The sequence below is a fragment of the Punica granatum genome, chromosome 2, assembly GCF_007655135.1.
Source record: "Punica granatum isolate Tunisia-2019 chromosome 2, ASM765513v2, whole genome shotgun sequence".
Taxonomy (NCBI): domain Eukaryota; kingdom Viridiplantae; phylum Streptophyta; class Magnoliopsida; order Myrtales; family Lythraceae; genus Punica; species Punica granatum.
The window spans coordinates 6,478,495-6,494,622 of NC_045128.1; the positions used below are offsets into that span (position 1 = coordinate 6,478,495).

Below are 16,128 nucleotides of genomic sequence, written 5' to 3' on the forward strand. Positions count from 1 at the left end.
AAAAATAATTATAATAATGATTAGAAAAAGTAGATGTAAGAATTTATTATTAAATGAGAAAAAAGATAAAAAAATATATTTATATATATATATGTAAAAGTATATAAGAAATTTATTATTAAAAATTGATTGTAATAATAGTTAGAAAAAGTATGTGTGAGAATTTATTATTAAATGAAAAATAATATAAATAAAATAATAATTATATTGTTGAATTGAGGGAATGATAAAGTGAAGTAGATGGAGTAGGATTACATTTCAAAACCAAACGGCACCTCCTATTTATCTTGGGAGCAACAACACCCCAAGACCGATATCGGAAATAAATTTGAGAAAACTGTCAATTTGGTATACGAGGTTCGCCCGAACTTTCGAGTCAGTACATGAAATTTTTTTACCTTTGATACATGAAGTTTCGTTCCATCTATCAAAATGACCCATCATTTGACTTCCGTGATCACGCAACTTAACGATGTTAAATAGAATCAAAACGACACCGCTTTTACACAAAAAAATCATTTCTTTTTCCAAAAAAGCTCTACCGGAGCTGCCCCCAGCTGAAGACGTCCACCCATGACGACGTTGTTGGAGGGCTCGTAGCGGGTAGAGGTCGCCGCAGCAAGGGAGCCTTACCAAAGCTCCCCTAGCTTCGTCTCTCTATTCGATAAAGCGACGGAGCTGTGGGGGAGCTCTAGTAGGGCTCCCCTCGGTGACATTTCCTTGGGGCTAGGTCACCGGAAAGATCGGACCCCTCCAGCGACCTCGTCTGAGGAGAGGTCACCGGTGGGGAAGGAGTTCCCCTTTTTTTAAAAAAAAAATAAAATCAAAGCGATATTGTTTTTTGGTTGATGACCAAAACGACGTCATTTTAATATGTTGTTGGCCTTTCACATCATTCAAAATGAGAAAGATCAAAACGACATCGTTTGATAATTTATTAAAAAAAAGGGAGCCCTATCGGAGTTCCCCTCTACTCCTTCTCTATTGCGATAGAGAAAGAGTAGAGGGGAGCTACGGTGGAGCTCCCCTACCGATGACCTCCCCTCGAGCGAGGTCACCGGAGGGGTTTGACCTCTCTAGTGGCCTAGCTTTAGGGAAATGTCACCGGAGGGGAGCCCCATCGGAGCTCCCATACAGCTCTGTCCCGCTGTCGAACAAAGAGACAGAGCTGGGGGGAGCTTTGGTGAAGCTCCCCCACCGCGACAACCTACACTTGTGATGAGGTCGCTGGAAGGGTCAGATCCCTCCGGCAACAATGTCACTAATAGAGGTTGTCGGTTGGGGGTAGCTCCGGTGAAGCGTTTTTTTGAAAAAGATTGATTTTTTTTTTGTATAAAAGCGATGCTGTTTTGATTTGATTTAACGTCATTAAGGCACGTGGCCACGGAAGTCTAACGGCATGTCATTTTGATAGACATAACAGAACTTTATGTATCAAATCGAAGGTAAAATTTTTTCATGTATCAAATCGGAGGTTCAAGCAAATCTCGTGTACCAAATTGACAGTTTTTCTCAATAAATTTCGTCTTAAGTGTATCCAATTTTTCTCAATAAATTTCGTCTTAAGTGTATCCAGTACGTGATAATACCATTAAATTTACACTTACAAATATTATCTTTGCTTAATATCTTTTCATTTCAGAAATGGCAGTGCAACACCATCGTGAAGCTCCAAAAAGCAACTTTTCCATCGGTGTAGAAAGGACAATTTATTGAGAAATATTTATTATAAATAATTTTTTGCATATATATAGTAAGGTTACTATCATTGTTATCAGAACCGAATCGGATCGGCCGGTTCGATCGGTCGGATCGGAAACTTGCACCATGTCCGGTCCTATTCACTTGAAAATTCAAATTGCAGATTTGAACCACCAGACCCATTAACCGACCGATTTTGAGCAAAATTTCATTGAATCAACCGTTTTTATGGGTTTTATATTTAGTGTAAAAATTACTTGGTTGTGTAAGGATTTGAGCTCATGACCCCTTACTTCTCATACTAGCATACTAGTAATCAAGCCACTACTACTTTCTTGTTCGTTAAACTCTACTTTTATGTACTTATTAAAATTCAATATTTATTTTGGAGTAAGAAATATTAAATATAGATCTTTTATTACACTATTGTTATATTTATTTGAAATCATCATACTTCTATCTTAATTATCATAATTTTTTTAATAATATGAATATTTATTTTATTTTAATTAAACGTGCGGTCCGACCCATCAAACTTCCAGTTGGACCCATAAACTCATGAACCCATATTTCTTCTGGTTCATCTTTCGGTCTGGTTCTGATAACACTGATTACTATTATTATTTTAGTTTAAAGTTCTTTTTCGGTGGATTATTTTACTTTAAAGTTTTTACATTGAAGAAACCTCTTCTCAGATGTACAAGTACTAATGATACAGTGAATAACTTTAAGAAATATATGCACGAGTTTGTCATTGTTGTAAATTACTTAAAATTTATTAAAGCAATATCCTCGATAATTTTAATGGTTATATTATCTAGATGTATATATTCAATACTTCAAATCCCCCTATTGCGTAATTAATTAAGTTTTATACTATTTTAAACGATTTCATATGTTATAATTATTATTATGATATAATGTTTGCATTTTCTCAAATGATTTTCGTTTTATGTTAGCGTCTGCGCTAGTATATGTTATTCAAGATCTTTTATTGTTCTCAAAACAACTCTACATTCTAATTCCTTTTTTTTTTGGCGGATTAATCGGGGCAAAAGCTCAAATGAGGAAATAAGAAAAGACAAAGAAAATTACATCAAACAAAAGCGGGGTAAGGAAGACCCAACGGTATCGCCAAAGAGTAGAGAATTAATGCTGGTCGGAGGACTAGAGAAAAAGTGGGAACCAAGTGACAATTGAGTTACCAACCGAGCAATCCAATCAGCGCACGATTCCCTTCTCTAAAAGTATGTCGAACCTCAACAAGCCAACTCTGCTGCAGTAATCCCTTGATAACCTCAACAAGGCTCGCAACCTGTGGTGCATCCCTATCGTCCGATATTATGAGCCTGCAAGCCACCTCAGAGTCCATTTCTAAGATAATTTTTCTATGCCCAAGATCCCAAACATGCCTCTAGATCAATATAAAGCCCCCCATAATTCAGCCACCACTGCCGATGAGATGCGGACATTGTGAGCGAAACCACTCAACCATCTCCCGTCGACACTATTCCGAAGCCCTTTACCTGCACCCGCTAAAACCCAGATTCCCCTTCAACAAACCCTGTACTAAGCTTCAGCCCTTCTTCTGGCGGTTTAATTCATGAGATCCACCGCCATTCTCGAGCAAGCTTGGCTAGTTGGCAGTATTACCTGCTGAGGCTTGGCTAAACGTGTTCATGATTTCCATTTTTGGATTGCATTTTGAATTTGTGGATCGAAAGTCTGGATGAAAGCTGGTCTTTAGTTTACAGAGTTCTTACATGAGGATAGGGTAAATTATACCCAAAAAAAGAAAAATACAAGTTTTTAATTCTGACATAAATATTCACTTTTAACATAAAAATTTCAACTTTTTAAATTTGTCTTAAATTTGACAAACCGTCCATCGGCCACGACGGGATTCCATCTAATTGCATAGGTACTACATAGCAGATAATGGAGTGACGTGGGACACACGGATCGAATGAAAAAGTGACATGCGTGTAATTATCTTTGGAAAAACTAAAATTGAATCTTAGATTTTTTTTTTTTCATTTTTACAGATTTGAATCTCTAGTCTCCTCAACCTATTCTCTCTCTTCTGCAACTCGCTCTCTCGCTCCCCTCCCTCCCTCTTCCTTCTCTCCCATGAGCCCTCATCCGCCGCCACCACAGCTCTATCTCCTCCTCCTCCTCCACCACCCTCTCTTCCGACCCCCCAAATTTCTAACGATACCCTCAGATGAACGACAATTTCTCCCTAGTGAAGCTCAGAGCTTTAGGATTTCGGGGCATAATGGCGAATACCTGATATGGAATTATAATTTCTCCACCAATAAAGCTTTAGACGTTGAGATTCCAAGGCAAAAAGAACATAGAATTATGAAGGGATCTAAGTGAATTTCGGTAATTCATGGGACGAACAAAGAAGTCCTTCCTTGCTCAGAGATTGCAATTCTCAAACTGTACGTGGAAAGCTAATGAAGAGACACAAGAATCGCCATAGATAGGAAAGGAAGGTAGACAGCAATCGCCCTCCTGGCGAGGAATGGAGAACACAGAACGAGGAAGAAGCCAAAGAGGAAGAAGATGCAGATGGAGTCTTGATGGAAAAAGAATGAGAAGTTGGTTTTATCAATTTAAATTTTATTATATATATGTTTTGCAGTAGAGGATTATTGTGATGATTATTCAATTGTCTTCTTCTTCCTTCTTCATCTTCTGTGGCGAAGAAACAAGTTGTAGAGATATGTAGTGTTACCACTGGGTTTGGTGTTTTCTGCGATGGAGGAGGGCAGAGGGACAGACGAAGAGGAGGGGGGAGAGAGTTGCAAAAGAGAGAGTGGGTTGAGGTTGAGGACACAAGAGAGGCAAAGTTGTACAAATGAAAAAAAATAAACAAATAAACTAGGTTCTTTTTTTACTTTTTCAAAAGATAGTTATATGATCGGTGGGTCCCATATTACGCCATTTTCTGCCACGTATGTAATTAGACAGGAATTCGTAACGATCGATAGACGATCTGTCAGATTTGAGACAAAATAGAATAGTTAGAATAATTTATGTCAAAAGTGAAAATTCATTCTAAAATAGACAAAACTTAAAAAATTTTATTTTTTCTTTTGTGTAATTTGCCGCATGAGAATATATCTAATCTTTTTTTGATTGAGGCAAAACAAATTTGAAAACGATCTGTGTAGCATACATTTTCTACACAATAATAGTAAAAGCAACATATGCAAACTTTCATCCGCAAAGGATAATAATGTATGATGTCTTGAAGACAATTGACAAAATGACAAGAGAGAGTTACAAGATTTGCCTTTGTTGTGTTGCACTTATCATTTTACACGTATAAAAAACATGTATTACTTTTATTGGACCAATCCAACGATCTCTGAAACTTAATAATATAATTAACTGTTTTATAAGATAAGATAAGATTGTGCATGAGTTGAAAAGACGTGAACGTGATGAATAGGACGAAAATACTTCCACAGGAACAAAAACATGAAGTTGGACAAGTACCTTCCATTTCAAGTAAACACCAAGAAAGTATCGAAACCATGTATAAGTCAAAGGATATGACATCCTATCAAGAAAACAAAATGGCATATGACTTTGACTTAGTTATTTATTTATTTTGGGTGACTTTAATAAACAAACATGACACCACAGGCCTTTGTTTGTTTTTTGCGAGAGACAGCAATGAGTCTTCAAATCACATGATTTTTTTTCTTACTATAAGGAAAAACTGACCTAATGTAATAGATAATAATTTTAATATCTACTTAATAAAGAGATATAAATAATTTCATCGTGACAATAAAATTTATAATATTTTGATTTACATATGAGAACATATACTACTCTATCGGTACAAGCTCTTTCTCACCGTTACGAGTCTTTAAATCATAACTTTTGACATAGCTGGGAATTCAATCATGAAGTTGTGCCTGTGTTTCAAATCTGCCCATTCTATTATTTTTGAATCTGTCACTTGCTGTTGCTTCCGTTTCCTGATTCAATCCTCGGATGGGAGAATTATGGTTGTGTTCGAGTCAGTTCGTCCTTGCTCACCGAGGAGTGCTTCTGGTTCAGTCCTTGAAGTTTCAGATCTGTCACAGAATGGTCCACAACGATTTTGGACTTTCTTCTTTTGGCCCGAGATTTCCAGGTTTCATGAGAATCATCTCCTAAATTTATCAAGTCAGCGAAAAAGGCCCGTAAGATTGCAATACTCCATTTAGAATGGGTCTTCTCTTCAAGGTCCAGTCATGTTGTAGATTCAGAGAGATTTCCGAAATTGGACTGATCGACAAGACAACATATATGCCGACGCACACTTCGATCCAACTTCTTGTTTACAATTCAAGCTTCAAAGGAGCAAAACCTACGCTTCTCAAGTCAGTGTCAACAATACAAAAAAACATTTGGTAAAGGTTAAACCATATGTCTTGGGCAAATTAGATTTAATGCATCCATATCTCCTTAGGTTCATGCCTACAGCAATCCAAGCGAACCGAGTAATTATGTGATAACCGACTCAATATAACTTGAAAATGGAACTCAATAAGCTAATTATGTTTGCAGGCGTCCGAATTATGATAAGTCATCTTGTTCAAGTTGTTTAGATATATGATCATTTTTCTGATTTTTGCCTGCTTAGGCATTGATCACTGCGGTTATTTTATTTTTTCTGTCCTTTAGTCAAAAGTCAATATTGGCCTTGGGCCACCACTCACATATGCACACTCATCGGTGTCCTTTCGATATATTCCTAACCCTCATCACACCACGCTCATTGCATGTAAATAATCCTCGGAGTTGCACATGCTTGTTGCACTGTGAGCTCAAAATTTACCCGATAAGGATAAGTTTGGATATGAAATACAAATTTGCTTCTATATAGGAACGGATACACAAAACAATTCTGCAGTGGGTAAGCACTTGCTCGTCATATTATTGAGAACAGGACCACCGTCTTCCATTGGACCACCACAGTCTCTTGGGGTTGGGGAGACAGCTGTGCGACGACTAAACACTGGCTTGTCATAAAATTAAGAATGGGACCACCGTCTTCCGTTGGACCGCCAAAGTCTCTTGCTTGGTTAGACATGTATATGATTTCTGCTCTTCCCTTACTCATTATACTGGTTAGTAAAACCATGTGGGGCGAATAGTCTCCCAATCAATTGAAGATCTTCTCAATATTTGAATTTGACCTATTTGCAATATATATATATATATATATATATATACAAAAATAATTGTTTGGGCAAAGAGTTGTCTAGTCAAATGTAACATTTTTTTTAATTATTATTATAGATATTTGCATTTCCTTGGATTACCGGGAAGAAAAGCAGGAAAGGATTTGATAATTGATAGCCCATATTGTCGCCATATTATTTGGGCAAAGTAATGGGACACAAGAGGGAGAATTTTAATGCAGTGGTACATTTTTTTTTAATCTGAAATCAAGATATTTTTTATTCGATTTTTACCGATAGAAACATTTTTCGTACTCTCAGTTTTTATTAAATTTATTTGTTATGTATTAGGGGTCTATGCGTTATGAAAGATGAATAAAAATGGATTTACCTTGAGAAAAGAGTATAAGTATAGCGGTTCAAGACATTCACTCGAAACCAAAAGGTTCTGAGATCGGTTTTTATTAATGAAAAAAATGAATTTATTTTTTGGTCAATAGATGACTCTGATAATGATATTAAAAAAAAACAAAAGATACTTTGAAATTTCAAAATGCTTTCTTTTTTAAGTCATTCGGTTACAATAATTTGCTTCCCATCACCAAAAAAAAAAAAGAAAAAAGAAATTGAATTGTTTCATAATTCTTCTCTTAGTATTTGGGGATCATACGTGTTGCGTACGAATGTAAACGCAAAAATATCTTGTTCCTTAACAGAAAGGGAAAATTTCCGTTAAAACCTATTAAGAATTACAATACTCGAAGCATTAGATTGAATTTCTTAATGCAAAACTTTTTGAAACGCGTTGAAAATAAATTTTTTGCGCTCTATACTATCTAATTTTTAACGCATGATTCTTCAAAATGGTTAAGAAATTATTTTCTATTGGGGAAATTTTTACATAAAGTTAAGGGAAACATTTGGCTTCAGTGCAATGTTTAATATTTCAGTTTAAATGTTTAGTACTTTATACTATTCATCACTAAATAGTAGAGTATTAAATACTTGAACCAAAGTTCTGAACATTTGGACTGAAGTATGTGCTTTTTCGTCATCGAATAGTAGAAGTACTGAACACTTGTACTGAAATACTAAACTCTTCAACTTCAAAGTACTAAATGTGGTAAAAAAAAACTTGAAAGTACTAAACACTTGAACATTATCATACTAGAGGGGCTTTTTCTATGTAACAGAAATTATGTTCTTTAAACTTTTTTTTTTTTGGGGACTTCTGCGGAGAAGTTCCGTCTACAAATGGAGCCTATGGGTGATAAGATATGTTAAGAGAACAAAGGGCGTGCAACGTGATCGTGCGACTATATTCCTCATGAGGGCAAAATGTAAGCACTGAAAAACAATATACGAGGGAGGAAAGGTAAGTGTTATCCCCCGCATGAACAATTTTCAAAGGTAGTCTGCCTTTCCATGATTCCCGAATGGATATGCCTGCCGGAAATTTTTGGAAAACTTCTATTTTACATTTTTCTACCAAACGTTGCTTTCGGAAAATTATTATGGAAAATGAATTGCTGGACTGTTTTTCCTTAAATGTATATTGTTTGAAGAGTATATTGCCATTGATCTTCTGTTAATTCGCCATTTTTGCAGAGTCCTCCCACCAAAATGGTATGTCTCCATCGATGTGGGGATGGTTAATCCTTTTTCTTAATTTTGAAATGAAAGAGTATTTAGTGACTAGATATGAAGTTTCATTCGTATAAGTTTATCCTTCGACATAAACTCAGCCAAGTTTCAGATATTACGATGGAAAAGTTAGCTAGCTAGCTAGCCAATGTTTACACTCCGAAATTTCATTGATGTCGTGCACTCTTTACCACGAAGTTTATGTCAACCAAGGCAAGGTCCCAATGTAAGCTAAACCAACACATGCTCCCATCTTAGTCGATCAACACTAAACCCTAGACCTTTTGCCGGATTTGTCTATAATACATTCACTTAAAATATGATAATGTATTCAAGTAAATTACTTGGATTTTTTCCAGGTAACTTATTTCACTTCAAGTCATTTACTAACTTTTCTACATAATTGACTTGAATTTCCACTAAATTACTTGGAGAATTTTCAAAAGAAAAAGGTACCGTAGAAGTCCTGTAAGCGAGAGATCAAACTATGTATATCTTGTTGACATCTCTCAACCACGCTCTCGCATGGTGACAAAAAGTTTCAAATTCGATATTCAAGTGTGACTATATGTGCCCTTAATTAAATTTAGAATTTATGTTTCATTTTACTCCTTTCATGATCCTTCTTTATAATTTAAAAAGGAAAAGAAAAGAAAGCTATTGGAAACAATAATTACTATATTAGCTAGGCAATTAATTAGGGCTAGAAGGAGTAAACAAGTCCTGCGCTGGCCCTACCACAAGGTTTACTATGGCTAATAGGACTAATTAGGCAGTCTCCTGTCCCTTCTCCGGTGGCCCCGCTGTGCTAATGTTGTTGTTACTGCAGGGGACATTGGCATTGGGAGCCTCGCTCCGCTTGTTCTCGAGTTTCTTGGCTACGGACCTCCACCGGTGGTAGCTCCCGAACAGGACTTCCATATCTTCGAGGGTCCGCCCACGCGTCTCGGGCAGCAGCAGGTAGAAGAACACCCAGGAGGCGGCTGCTACTGATGCGAAGAGGTAGAAGGCACTGCTCATGGTGATGGCCTTGTAAAGAGTGATGAATGTCATAGAGTTGATGTCGCTCGTGAACCGGTTCACCACCACGCCGATGGCTGCGCCCTGGGCTCGAAGCCTTAGCGGGAATATCTCTGAGCTGTAGACCCAGGCGATGGGGCCCAGCCCCATCGAGAACGACCCGACGAAGCACAGCACAATGGCGATGCACATGACGAGGGCCCACGTCATCTGCCCATCTGGGTGCTGGTTCACCACCTCCAGCACACTCGCGAGGGCCACCAATGATAAGACCATGCCACCCACGCTTGCTAGGAGAATTGGGCGCCGCCCGATCCGGTCGAGATAGAAGGTCGAAATCAAGATGCAGACGGTCTTGGAGAATCCGACTGCCACTGTGGCGAGCAGCTTCTTGTCCTTTGATTTGAGCCCGGCCTTGTCAAAGATACGTGGGCTATATAGGACTATTGTGTCTATCCCTGATGCCTGCTGGAAGAACTGGATGCCAACAGCCGAGATCAAAATGTGGCGAACAGCCGGAGTCGGGTGGAGCAGCTCCCTCCACACGCCCGAACCGCTGCTCCGCTTCTTCACTACCTGCACCACGTCATCATTACGTTCAGGGGGTATTCCCGCAGCTTCCTTGATGTCGGCGAGCCTTTCCTTGGCCTCCTGGTTCGAGTCTGAAGTCCTGTAGAGTACCTTCCGGGCCTCACCCAAGCGGCCCTGCATGACTAGCCAACGGGGAGATTCAGGCATGGCCAGGACGCCAACTGCCAGGACGACTGAAGGGATGGCCCCCAGCCCAAGCATGAATCGCCAGCCCAGGTGCGATGGGAGCTTTGAGAAGCCGTAGTTCGATATGTACGCGAGTAACACACCGCTGTTGATGAATACCTGGAAGTACAAAAATCACCATTGATGAATCAGCATGTATAAACATATTACTATCCAACAATTAAGATGTGAAGAAAGAAATTTCAATTATAGAAATTTTCAGGAAAAAATGAAACCAAGAAATGTCATGCTCTCGTAGATCTCATGAATGATTAAGAATAATGATCTATGTAATATATAATTTTTACCTACCGAAAAAATATATATATAGCCCACGAAAGGAGAATTAGCCAAAAAAAAAATAACCATGAAATCTTAATTTTTTTATCTCGATGAAAATATTAATTGATTGTGGAACATTCCTATGGAACCGAGATTGTATAATAGTTCCATGTTTTATTGGTCGAGGCTAACGAATTCATTAGTATATCACAATCGTCTATATCTTTTTTCAAATATTTATAATACCTTGTCAATCTAATTAAATCTTTCATAAAAAAATCTAATTAAATCGTTATAGAACATGATTCTTTGTATAAAAATAATTTGGTTGCTAAGGTTGTTAAATTAAAAAATTATGACCCCTCCAAATTTTATATACCGAAAAATTCATGTGATAGAGTAGACGTCTTTATATTTGACATCGGATTTCTCTTATTATTATTACATCGTACTTGAAAAGAATTGGATTTTTTTTGGTCTCAACCCCAGTATCCAAAAGGCTAATTGGGCCCGACTAATTCAGTTAAGTCGGGTCTGTCCACTAAATGGTAAAATTCTCCCAACGTGAATTTCTATATTCACGAGAACTCGAACTCAAGAGATTACTTAAACGGAACAAGCGCTGAACCGCTTAGACAAACTCATGTTAATTAGATTCTCTCTTTCTCTTTTTTTTTCCATATTATTATGGCCAATCTTCATAAGATTTGTCCTTACATAATATCTTGGTCCACCCCAATGAAAAATGTACCGTGTGAAGCATAAAAAAAATCACAAAAATAGAAATTTTTAAGTGCTTTGTAATTTTGTCACGTAGATTTCGTTATATATAACTGTTATACGCAATACTTTCTCCTAAGTGTGATGAATGATTGAATAGGAAACTTAAATGCAGTTGAAAATTCAACAAAAAAAAAACCTCTGGGAAGGAGGTGAGGAAGCCACGAGCCGAAGCAGGGGCGACTTCGGCAGTGTAGACAGGGGCGATCATGAAGGCATACCCAGTACCGATTCCCGCCACAATCCGGCCGAACAGGAGGAAGGCAAAATTGGTGGCGAAAGCCATGAGGAAGGCACCCGCGGAGAAGATTGCACCAGCAATGACTATGGTGTAGCGGCGGCCTACATAGTCAGAGGTCCTACCTGCCATGGAGGCGCCGAGGAGCGACATGCTGTTGACCATGCCGTTGATAATCTCTAACTCGACGTCGCTCATATGCAAGTCTTTCTGGATGTAGTCACCCACGCCACTCATCACGCCCCCATCTATACCACAAAAATAGAACCAAGAAAAATTAATCAAACCAAAACCTTAAACCAATATATACGTGTACATTCTTGAACACGCAAATCGAAATATATCGTGACGATTCTCACTGAAGTAAACGTGTTGAAAAGAGATGATTACTTAGTATATTCAAGATTCGAATATCATTCTCTATAAATGAATCTCGATTTATTCTAGATTCACATACCAATTAGCATTTTTTCATGCCAGAAGAAAGAAGTACACGTGAGTATCATCATGGTCCACATAGATCAAGTGGAAAACATTTCCTCCAAAGTTCAGAGGAGATAGTTGCTTGATGTCATTTCCTCGTCGACTAGGGACGGCAAACATTTCCTCTGGAGCCGACCTCATATGGTGCCGCGGGTTGAAAATTTTTCTTTAATTTTTGATTCGTCATAATGATTTGTATAATAATTAATATAGTATACAATTAAACCTAATAATAAAACTACTTATTTGTAAAAATTATAAACTTGCTATTAATAGTAAATAATTTATTTTTTTCTAAAAAATGGTATCATGTTATCGTATATAATATCTTTTTTTTTCATGGAGTGCATTTTGCATTTGTTAAATGGGTTGATTCTTGAATATAAAACTTATAGTTTTGTTCTTAAGTAGAAAGATATGGATAAGATTTGAAAATATTAATTAGTAAAGGAAGACATGATGCACTTTACGAAAATGAAAATGTTTGCATTTTATAAATTTATGAAAGTAAATTAACAACCGATATAGTTAGGTCTTTTCATATGGATAAAGGGAGAAAAAGTATTGTTTGTAATTCAAAAAGTATGAGTTTAATTCGTATAATTTCTTAGAAAGATACAATAAAAATGAAGAAAGTTTGTGCCTATGAATGAATATTTATAAAGAAAAAAAGTATAAGATATATGTGTAACTCTTCAGGAAAAATTTAAAATATATAGATTGAATAGAGGAAAATGCATGGTCTCAAATCTTAGGAAAAAAATAAGAAAAACTTATATACGTTATGGTCAACCATAACAATGGGATCATTTGACCTGGTAGATCAATTAGGTGACACCACAACTTTGCCAAGCCAAGATTAAAAATATTGGGCAAAGGAAGGCAAAAAAGAAAAAAAGAAAAAAGAGGGAGATGGAAAACGTTCCGCACACACAAACTGAAATTTAAAAAAGAATATGACATATATCGTATTTGCATATCTAATACTTTTAGTATGCAATTTCTTCTAATTTTTTAAATAAAAGTAGGGTTAAAGTATTTTTTGAAAATAGTTTGACTATACCGATCGAATCATTGGTATAATGCATCGATATATGGTATCTTATTCGGGTCAGATTTGAAAAAAATTAAAAAGAGCATAACTTTTGGACCAAATGATAAAATCATTTGGCATAACGAGTTTTGAATTATGTGAAACTTTATTGTGGTCAGATACTAAAATGCTAGCTGGGCATAACACGTCGACCTTATGATCAGATCTCCTGACATAACGTGATTGGATTACATGGAATCTCATTCGGATCGGCTTCGAAAAAGCTAAAAAAAGGTGGGAAATTTTAAAAAACAAAAGTTACAAAAAATGAAAAAAATTGCAATTGGATTGTTCGGTGTAACACGTCCATCGGATTATGTGGTACCTTATTCGATTTAAATTAAAACACTAACAGGAAGTAACATTTCGACTTAACGATCGGATTATTTGGCATAACGCGTCGACTGAATTACGTGAAATTTTATTGGAATCGGATATAAAATAACTAAAAAGGCATATATGTGTCGATCATACGATTAAATCTTTTGGCATAATGCATCAATTGAATTACACGATACTTTTTCTGATTGAAATTGAATAGCAAAACAAAAAAGGGTGAAATTTTAAAAATAAAAATTATAATTTTTTTTAAGAAAAGGGAGAGTGTGCGAGTGGGAGAAATAGCCCAACTCGCCACCTCAGCTACATGGACCTGCTTTGATCTATTAGAGCGGGATAGAGAAGAGATAGAGAGAGATTAGAGATCAGAGAAGACCAAGGGAAGAGAAGAGCAGAGAAGAATAGAGAGAAAAGATAGAGGTGTGATGTGATGTTAATTTAATTTTATTCCTTCCCATTTTAACTGCCCCTAATAAAAGAGGGTCTTAGTCGAGTAACGGTATTTTATGCAATACACATGTTATCGGTCGAAATTATGATTTTTCAGGTTTCATGATTAGTGATATTTTTGTACCCTTTTATTTGGTGTTATTATTTTTATTTTTGTATTATGTCATAAACATTTCTTATATAACGCAAAAAAAAAAAAAATCTTAGTCCGCGATTCTCATGAATCACCCAAATTTAAGTTCTAATCCTAACAGACAATAAAAAAAATATAAAAGAGGTTTGTTTTCTTCAATTTTGAAGGAGAGAGAAATGAATGAGAAAAAAAAAATATGAAACCACAGAAGTAAACTCACTCACCATAGCCAATTAAGATGGAAGTCATGGAGGCAAGGATGGTGCAAGCGATGGCATACGTGTTCCTCTTTGGCGGCTTGCCCGATACTTTGCCGCCATAGGGCCCCGCCATCGACAACGGTGCCGGGGGATCCTCGACCACGGACTTATGCTCTGCCATCTTCCAATTCCAACTGCTACTTTTGGAAGAAAAGATTATATGTCTTCTTGATTATGTTCTTTCTTGTTCAGAGGCAATACATATATATATACAGAGCTCAAGACGAACTAACGCAATAAATGTTGAATCGATGAATGAACTTTCTTCGAACTGATGCCTTAGACCAATGCTCAATTAGCCCGATTATGACATGTTCATATTATAGAGAACTCAGTATAATAAACATATAGATATGGATATTTGTAATGCTCTTCATCACACTGGAGCGTGAGTATCACGAACAACTTCTGACATAGACAGGGAATCTGTGCCTTCCAAGAGCCTTCCTGAAAATATACGTGATGTGGAAAAGGAATCCGGGTCAAATCTTCATCCCACCACGAAAAAATAGGCTGAGACACACCCCGTCAAAGTTTGAGCTGTCATGGTGCCGAATGGGCCCTTGGGCCTGAGCCCGTTGCGGGCCGCAATGTTGAGTTGGGCTGAAGCCTGCTAAATCTAGCATCCTTGTCGAACCGTTCGACTCCGCTGTAGGGACTGAGCTGTTCGAAACCCTTGAGGGTGGTTGGACCATATGATTGAGCCATCATGGTACCGTATGGGCCCTTAAGCCAGAGCTCGTTGCGGGCCGGTGATGTTGAGTTGGGCAGAAGCCTGTTAAATCGAATATCTATGCTTGACGCGAACCGACTCAGGTCCGTGTGATTCATGCAAAGGACTAATTGAGAACCGAAGTAACAGAAATTCAATGGAGAATCTGATGAGAGGTCAAACAGCCCGATCCACGTTGAGGGGTTGAGTGGCCTGACCCTTCCTAGGGTCGAGTGATCGGAACCCCGTGCAGAGGGGTCTATAGATATCAAATCTCAAGGTATGTGGAAGATGTCTGATTTTCTCCTCTTACACTGTCTCTCTATCTACCTCTCCTTCACATGCCTCACTTGAGCGTCGGAGGAGTTCTCGAGAGCATCTCCCAAGACCCCTACTGACCCCGTGTTCTGTGGTTCAGGAGGATGAGGAAAGCTCTTACAAGATCGGATCAACTAGCTCGAAAGTTAAGGAAGATTCTTCATGGTGAGAGGAAGGTTCGACGGCCCAGATTCTTTTTTGACATCAATCTACAAGTTGCAACTTTGTTGGATTAAGGTGCTTGATGCGGTAGAAGAAGCAGCAAGTCGGTACCTGGAGAAAAACAGGTTTCGACGACTTTATGTCAAAGGAAATGGCCTCGGGAGTAAAACTCACCGCTTTGCTGTGAAATTTCAATATTTAAGGCAAATTTCATCCTTTAAGGTCTCAAACAGGAAATTTTATGTTATTTGGGGTTTTTTTTACTATTTTAGGAAATAGTTTATTTTTTTAAGAATATTTATATATTTTTTCAATATCTTTTCGTTTTTTCTATTTAAACGATGCAAACCCTAGGGCTAAGATAGTTTTTCGGATTATCAATAAAGTCTTGGAGCGACCGTGCTCTTTCGCTCAATCTCGGATTTGATTCGAGTTTGATGCCTATTTCTTGGTATTCGTAGAATCGACAGGTTGTAGAAGGTTGTGGTATGGTATTTGTGCGCGAATCAACAGATCGCAATTAGTTTCGCTGCGTCAGTGCTGGTCGTTTGGTTCGATGTAAAGA

The 16,128-nt window shown here is 37.5% G+C and overlaps 1 protein-coding gene across 1 annotated transcript; it reads right to left on the bottom strand.

Annotated features, from left to right (window-relative positions):
• Nucleotides 1–9,197: 9,197 nt before the first annotated feature.
• On the bottom strand, nucleotides 9,198–14,745 carry LOC116197875 (putative polyol transporter 1). The gene is made up of 3 exons (XM_031528142.1): nucleotides 14,336–14,745; nucleotides 11,515–11,861; nucleotides 9,198–10,433 (listed from the first exon to the last, which is right to left on the bottom strand). The coding sequence occupies exons 1-3, from the start codon at nucleotides 14,490–14,492 to the stop codon at nucleotides 9,306–9,308; spliced, it is 1,632 nt and encodes a 543-aa protein (XP_031384002.1). The 5' UTR covers nucleotides 14,493–14,745; the 3' UTR covers nucleotides 9,198–9,305.
• Nucleotides 14,746–16,128: the final 1,383 nt, after the last annotated feature.